This window comes from Pinus tabuliformis, chromosome 1_2 (genome assembly GCF_031772625.1).
Source record: "Pinus tabuliformis cultivar Carrire ecotype Pingquan chromosome 1_2, CPIR1, whole genome shotgun sequence".
In the NCBI taxonomy this organism is placed as follows: domain Eukaryota; kingdom Viridiplantae; phylum Streptophyta; class Pinopsida; order Pinales; family Pinaceae; genus Pinus; species Pinus tabuliformis.
The window spans coordinates 831188267-831196820 of NC_142298.1; the positions used below are offsets into that span (position 1 = coordinate 831188267).

General features: G+C 38.8%; 1 protein-coding gene across 3 annotated transcripts in view; it reads right to left on the reverse strand.

The window, feature by feature from the left end:
* Positions 1 to 7403, reverse strand: part of LOC149208496 (uncharacterized) — a 108553-nt gene extending 101150 nt beyond the window's left edge. For 2 of the 3 annotated variants that reach the window (XM_089396092.1, XM_089396090.1), the window contains exon 1: positions 5654 to 7366. In XM_089396092.1, coding sequence (XP_089252218.1) covers positions 5654 to 6805 — 1152 coding nt within the window. In that variant the 5' untranslated portion in view covers positions 6806 to 7366. Of the gene's footprint in view, positions 1 to 5653 lie in introns of all 3 variants that reach the window. The other variant, XM_089396091.1, reaches the window with a different exon arrangement.
* Between the last annotated feature and the right edge of the window lie 1151 nt (positions 7404 to 8554).

Here is an 8554-nt window from a genome sequence, read left to right on the forward strand (position 1 = left end):
AGATCAGGTTGAGGCATCCTCAGACTCTAAACCAGATGATGTCAATGTAGCTCTTGATGATGATATTGTGGCTAGTAGTGGTGATGCACTTGATGATTGATCATGTAAACAATGTAGACTTGTAGTAGGCCAATGTCCTCATAGCTTGCAGCATTGTTTTTGGACTTTATAGGCCATTTAGAGCCTCATTGCTTATGTATTTTGCTATTTTGCCGATGATATGTATTGCACTCAGTGCCATTTTGATATATTCACCTTTACATGGTATATAAATGAGCAAACTTTGCATATTTTGTCTCTATTGGCTTGGAATCATGGTTTTAAATCTTAAAAATAGTTTTTTCATTAAAAATTAATTATTGAATGTATTTTTCTAAAACCGGTTCGTTTAGACCAGACCAGTCCCGGTTAGACCGGTTCCAATCGGTAACCGGTTCATTAGGTGGACCGGTCCGATCACCAGTTCCGGTTTTAAAAACTATGCCCGCAACCCTGGGTGGAGGTGCTACACACCCACCACCCATGAGTTGGATGCTGGTATATCTATGAGACAACATGAACCAACTTTCTCCGGTCCGATCACCAGTTCCAGTTTTAAAAACTATGCCCGCAACCCTGGGTGGAGGTGCTACACACCCCCTACCCATGAGTTGGATGCTGGTATATCTATGAGACAACATGAACCAACTTTCTCTCACATGGCTAGCAGACATGCAACCTCTGCAAAACTCGAAGCATGTTTGCTTACTACATCATATGACCACCTGAGTCATCTCAAGCAACAGATCACCATCATGAGTTTTTTCACCTCAACCTAATGTTAGGAGAGACAAGTCTTCTCACTCTTCTCTCTTCTCTTCTTGCTCCACAACTCCTCTGAGGATTGTACAGCCAGGGCCCAGGCCCCCTCAACAATGAGTACTCTCCAAATGGCATCATTAAGCTTTACATCAAGCCCTTCACAATGACTAAAGAAGACAAGGAGGCCTCTTCTCCCTCCTCTTAGTGTTTGTCCAGCTCCAGTGGTTTGATAACATTTTAGCTGTAGGAGTATTCTAGACACCCACTATTTAATACTAGCTGTAATCTTTACTCTTGTTGACAGTTGACCTATTACTTGGCTAGTTATGAAAATTGGCTAGTTATGAAAATTTATAAATTATTTTCTTGTCTTATCCATATTGAGTGTGGAGAATGGTAGGTCAAGGTGACATAGTGGAAAAAACACATCAACAGGCACTGTCTCACTGATTTACTACAGATTGTGCATGTGGCACCAGTATCAATGGGGTGCTTGACACCCCCAATGGCTGATAGAGGTTGAAAGAAGGTGGTGATCAACCTATTGGACATCGGACTGCAAGGCTCATCATCTAAAACTAATCACCTCCCAAATATACAAGGTTGGGCATCTCTAGTTTGGGTAATGAAAGAAAGTAGAAAGGGACCCTCTAGTAGCTCCCCATAAGAGCTACAAATTCTCCCAAATTTCATAATAATCAGGACACCCAGAAATAAAGTGCTCCCTCATATTCACCTCTTGGAGGGAGAAAAGCTGACAAATCTTCCCTCTCATTGAATTTGGTGATCTGTCTCAACTCATCACTGTGAGAGTGTACTCACAGATGGCCAAGGGGAATCCTATGGCCATATGACCAGTGCTGTTGTGGGTAGTCTAGACAAAGAATGAAACTGTCAACAATCTGCAAAAACTGCTTAACATAAAATGCCATAGTAGACATGAGAGGCTGTTGGGATGAAACCCACTTGATCTGCATGAACTACCAATAGATGTCCTCTCCCACTGACTCGTCGATTTCGCCCTTTGAGGCGAAATATTGGGAGGGCCTCCAGTGAAACCTTATATTCTAGGAACATGACAATAGGTTGAGGTGTGGAAGTAACTTTAACGTAACCAAAGAATTTTAAGCAGTCAGCACATCAGACCTGTAGGCCTAAAGAATATAATTATTAAGAAACCAAAGATAGATCAAAGGAACCTTTATCTTGGGAAAATAAATTTCAAGACTATAGGAGAGATTAGAAGAAGTTGCCAACCTGCAATATTGAATTTCCAGAAATTCAGTAGGAGGAACAGAAAATTGTCTGTATCTGAAAACTTTTCAAATCCTTTTTAACAATAGCATTTAAAGAATTATCCTCCTTCTAACAGGGCATTTGTTCACCTTTGAGACCCCAGCAAAACTTACCATTTGGTGAGTTGGAAGATTTTGTTCCTGACAAGAAAGACAACTTCCAGTCACATAGATTGGCATTTAAGTGAAGGTTCCTGTAAGACTGTTACTTGTCTTAAAGGTGTTGTTGGAGACGAAATCAAGATATGATGCAGATCCCTTTTAACACAGGAATTGGGAGAACTTTCCCCCATCTAACAGGTGATTAGTTCACCGGTTTGAGACCTTAAAACTTAATGTGTGATCATGATGAGGTAAAAGACTTTACTTGACAAAAAATGTTATGCTTCCAATAATATGGATTTATATTGAAGTGTCATAAGTCTGTTACTGCCTCAGCCTTGCCCATTTAGAGGTGTTGTTGAAGACAAAAGCAAGAAATAATAAGAAATTACAAGACAGTAGATGCCAGAAATCTTAACTATGTGTTTCTATGCCTCTGCCTAGCCTGCATTTGCATCAATTGACATTACAAACCAAAAAACTTGGGAGTTTAGAAATTTTTGTATCATTGCACATATTTCATGAAATACTAATATGCTTAAGAATGAATAATGCCAAGTAAATTTATTAACGTCCAACTGATGACCACAAAAGTAGACCAATGGGACTAAAGAAGGGTACAGCCAGTATGACTACAATGTGGGAATGAAAGCGCATCTCCTAAAAAAAATGCTAGAAATAACATATACAGAGAAAGAAACCAGTGGTAGTGCTGCCGCAACACATATATAGCAGACCATGGTATAATACAAAATACTCCATAGTCAGTGGCACAATACAGAATAATAATGGCCTGCTAAAAAGGAATGAGTGAGTGAGACGGTAAGGTCTGGCAATGAAAGCTAGAGATGCCAGGGGCAACTTCCAAATATCTGTACTAAAGGTAGCACAAATTTTGGAATATACATTTGATCATTGAAAAAGGTATATAGAAAACCTATGTCAAATGTATTGAAAAATAGATTTGAGAGTTAAAGGATGAGAAATGCCAAAAAGTACAACTTCAAAACATCCATCTTAAGCCAGGTCAAATTTTTAAATATGCATTTAGTCATTGAAAAAGGTATATGAAACGGAAAAACATATATAGTTTATTGAAAAACAGACTTTTAATTTCATATTTTGCAAGATACTACCCTAAGTTGCAAAGTCAAATTCCTCCCCAACCCACCACCCCACTCCCCCTCACCCCACCACTTATAAGCCTTGGCCCTCTAGTGAATGTGCTTTCCTAGAAGTCATTTGAGGTACTTAATGATGTACTTCATGTTTGGTAAGGATTCTAAAATTCAATTTTCAAAGATCTTCAGCCTCAAATTAATTTGCCAAAATTTGGATTCTACCTCCAACTGTTGGTTAAACTGTTCACCAGTATTATAAAACTTGTCTTTTAAGTTTCCTGAAATTTATCCAGAATATTTTGCCTCGTCATGCAACATCTCTCTCATAGCCAACCCTTTTCACTAGATGATGACCGGAGAAATTTTAAACTGGAATATAATGATTTTCAACCATAATCCAGAGGGCAGAATAATTTTTTTACCACTCAATTTGTAAGAGTATTGGTCGAATGTTTTGCCCTTATTCTCAGTTCCAATTTTCCTCAGAAAATTGTGAAGCATCATCTTGATTTGAAGTTCCTTGCTGGAATCATTTACTGTTTTGCTAGCTATTTCCTGGAATAATTTCCAAAGTCCATACCATTGCGAGACTTGCAAATCAAAAACAAAACACGTGCCAAACAAGTCCAAATGACTCAGAGAAAAGTCATACTTGCATTGACAAAATTTGACTCAGGTCAAATGAGTTTGAGTCAATGCAAGTATGACTCACTAACCTGCCTATAATAACCAGAAACTGCATCATTTTGTCCAGAAGATGTGTGAAGTTTCTCCCAGGCTTCCTCAACCTCTTAACTCTTCTGCCTTATCAAGCTCTTCCCTGAGCAGAGTGTGGTTAACACTGCTGCATACATAAGCAATTACGCACCATTCCAAGGGTGCTTCAAATGGTGAAATGTTTCCATAAAAGGAAAACAAAAAAAGTCACCAAAATATTATGGGTGTTACTGAGAATTATTGGACTCTGTTTCCCTAGGATTTACTTTCTATTAAGGTTGTGTTATTGCACCAAGAGGCACATTCCACAATGCATGTGAGGGAGGAGGGGAGGAGACCATCAATTCATTGTAGTGTGTGTGCCCTTGTATGTATTGCTTAAAAAACTAAATAAATAAAACAGTAGCAGACGTAAATACATGACTGGTACTACTGCGACCTAAATTAATGAAATCTTGAATTTCATTTAGATATGAATTATATTCATTACAAATGAACGGCAAAAGAACTAAAATTTTGAAAGCTTAGTTCCATAAAACAATCAATGCAGAGAAGAACATGAGGTTTGGGTGGAGTGCTGAACTGAGATTTATCTGAAGAAATATGAAGCTCCTTCTGTTACAACCAATTTGCCCAACATGCAACTGAACCTAGCAGAGTCTTCACTGTTGTGAAGTTTTATTAACAGTGTTAATGGTGTTTGACCTTTGAATCATTCAGCAAATTATTTGTGGTAGGTCAATAAAATTTATGGTTTTGCAGGAATTCCAAATAAAGCCCACTGGTAGTCATTCTCCATAGTCAACAACAAACTGCTATATACCTGATACTGAAGCTGCAGCAGCTCTGAGCCCATGGTCTCCATTTAAAGGATCAGAAATTCCCTGTGATAGGGATTTGAGCAGACAGTTAACGACAGAGGGCTTGGCAGTATAGCAACTTGAGTAATTTAATAGCACTTGGTGCATAACATATCCAGTGTTAAGATGGATCTGTGCTAGTATAGAGCTGCACTCAAATATGAAATATCAATCTTGTTGGGAGGTAAATTAATGAAGAAAACAACAGGAAGCTCTTACAAAGCCCATAATTTGGTGGTAGCAATAGGAAGAAATTTTGACCTATCTTGACCTGGCATGGCAATTAGATCATGAATTTGAATTTGTTCTCTTTTTTCCCCTTTAAAAAAGGATATTCATCACAAACTGTTGTTCTGCACTTGTGTGTATCACTTATTTATTTCCTTTTAAAATCTCAAATAATGAAACAAGACTACCTATGATCACAATCTCAACAGAAGACCTCAAAACCAGATTAGACATAGTAAATTCTGCTATTTTAGGCCAAAGAAATTTTATTTCCTACAGATATCAACAGATGCATCATCAGCCAGGGGTTCCCATGTGAGCTATTGCTGCAGTACAATTCATTCAACAACGCGAACATAGTTTATTCCTAGCAAAAATAACTTTATGTGTGCTAAGACTTTGTTCAATATAAGCCATAATGGTTATAAAGAAAAGGTTTGCAATTGAAACACGTAAGGACTCTAACATGAATACACGGGGTAGCTACAACTAAAGAGAAATGAACACCATCCCTGGCCTATTCACTTACATTTATGTATTGCTCTTGAAACTGGCCTTGCAAAGTGTTTTGTGGGTTGATCCCCTGCATTTGAAATCCTAGACTTCGCATGGTCTGCATGACAGGATCGCCTTGGAGTTCACATTGTTGTATCCTATGCCCATCCATAACTTTCTGAGACTGACTAAGGGCAGGACCTCTTTGAAACATTGATTGTTGATTGGTGGGCTGCATAACTGGGAACCTTGGAGGTTGGTTGTCAATTTCCATCCTCTGATAAACTGAAGGCTGCGGCAAACTGTTATTATTCACGTGGATGTTCACTTTTGTAGCCCCGTCGAAACTTGGTACCTGGCTTGCCTGATTATGTTCAAAGTCCATTGGTTGAGCAGCACCTTTCACTTCCTGAGAAGCTGATTCCTGTGAAGATATATCTGAGGCATTACCTCCATGAGAAAGTCGTTGTTGTTGTAAGTAACTTGCCTGTCCATTAGTAGACTGAGCCTGATTTTGAAAGCCAACTTGCTGAGAAACACCTGGCAGTACCTGGCCAGATTGCTTGCTAGAAAAGTTTGGCTTCCTCAATTCTGGTTGGAAGCCTTGTTGCTGCCCACACAGTGCCAACTGATTATCCCCTCCTTGAGACATTTCGTCTCGATTAGTCTGTTGTGGTATCCCAAATATTTCATGAGAATTTTGGGAACTGCCCCACAAGTGCTTATCATAGCCATATTGTTGGAGTCTGCTATTCTCCATGTTCCCAGCCTGTGAGAGCTGTCCTTGGCTAACAGAACTCTGGCACTGACTAGGGGAAGAACTCTGAAATGCTTGTCGAGAACTCTGAGCACTTGGCGTGGTATTTCCAGACCACTCGTCGGCAGGCATCAGAATATCATTATGCTGAACAGCCTGTGGCTGAGGAGGCATCGCGGCACTCGACGCCATTCCCACATTCATCGAATTCTGTGAAGTGGATTCAAGAAGAGACGAGAACTCGGAAGTTATATTCGAAGACAGAGATGGGTTCAAGCTACCGAGATCCATCGAAGACGATGGACTGGGGTTCGAATCAAGCATCAAGAAACTGTCATTGCTCATAGCCATCTGGGGGCTGAATTGCAAGGCAGCGTTGGTCCGAAGCTGCCGCATATCCAATAATGCGGTGCCGTTGAACCTCTCCATCTTTAAAAAATATGCCCCAAATTAAAAAAAGAAAACAAAAAAATCCACTAAATCAAGTGCTCTAAAATCTCATCTTCTGCCTCATCACACTGCCGAAGTCTCCCTTCCCCAAACCCCAGCCAGATGAAATCTCCACCGCTGTCCTCAATTCGTAACAGAAACCACTGTGCCCTTCATTAATAAAACAAAAAACACCGAGGCTAACCCTTCATGCAAATAATTAACTGAAATCCACAATTTTCACCACTGTTTGCAACTTTGATCAAAAGGAATACAAATACGCATGGTTTCAGAGACAAGGCGCTAACGATGTGAATGCCGATGCCAAGCCCGCAGTCAGGAGTTCGAGACCCCACGAAACCTTGCAGGCCCAGAAATAGCAGCCCAGACTCTGAAACTTAAGTCATAAAAGATCCGGCGTTCACATCAAAACATTTCAGAAAATTTCAAAACCTGTCCTCAAAGGGAGCCAATTATAGGGATACAGAAGCCATTACTCACTTGATTTGCGTAGAATCCGTCGCCTGGCCGCCCTCCACCACCACCTCCTCCTCCTCCTCCTCGGCCACCCCCTCCCCCCAGCAAACAAAACTACCGGCCGGGCTTTCACCGAAAAGCTTGTTAATTTATTTTTTACATCTCATCCAATGAAAATGAGACACGTGTCCATTCCGTAAGTCCTCCGCTGACGTCATTCATACTCGCCCCCGCTGACCTAAAATTTTACCCTCGACTTTGCGTGTGTTGAAAAAAATTCACTTTTCTACTCAATCTAAAGCTTGATCCGTTTTTAACACTGGGCGTGGGTGCCTTTAAACATTTTTAACTCTCCATTGCTACATTATCGAGGTTACTTTTGATTATTTAATTGTATCTGTTTGCGTTCAGAGCTCCACTTTCCCTTCTCAGGTTAAACGTACGCTGAACTTATGTGCTTTTTACCAGAATTTGATGTCGTATGTATCCGAAGTTGGGCAGAATCTAAAAACTAAATAGCTTTTTAGATTCGATGGTTTAACTAAACAGCTTATCAAATTCGATGGTTTCGAAGATTTTATAATTTGTTTTTTTGGGTTGAGTGAAGATAGTGTAACTAAATCACTTAAATTTGAAGCTTTTGATGATTTCATAATTTGTTTTTACGGTGTTTAGTAAATATATAATAAAATTTAATTAATCTGTTTTTATGACGTTGAATAAATGTATGATAAACTTTAATGGTTTTATCGGAATTTAATGTTGTATTTATGGAAAGTTGGGTAGGAATAACTAAATAGCTTTATAGATTTGATGGTTTAACTAAACTGTGTTTCAAATTGGATGGTTTTGAAGATTTCATAATTTGTTTTTCATGTGTTGAGTGAATAATAATTTAACTAAATAGTGTTTTTAAATTTGATGGTTTTGATGATTTCATAATTTGTTTTTACGGTGTTGGGTGTTGAGTAAATGTATGATAAAATTTAATGGTTTGGACGATATCACCGTGTTGAGTAAATGTATGATAAAATTTAATGGTTTTGAAGATATCACGGTGTTGAGTAAATGTATGATAAAATTTAATGTTTTTCACAATATCATAATTTATTAATGTTTTGACAATATCATAATTTATTTTTACTATGTTGAGTAAATGTATGATAAAATTATAAATTCAATGGTTACCAACACCCCAGTATAGGATCTCAATCTAGCAAGGCTCATTACCAGGATCAAAGGTATGGAAAACAGCTTCCAGGACTTGAAGTA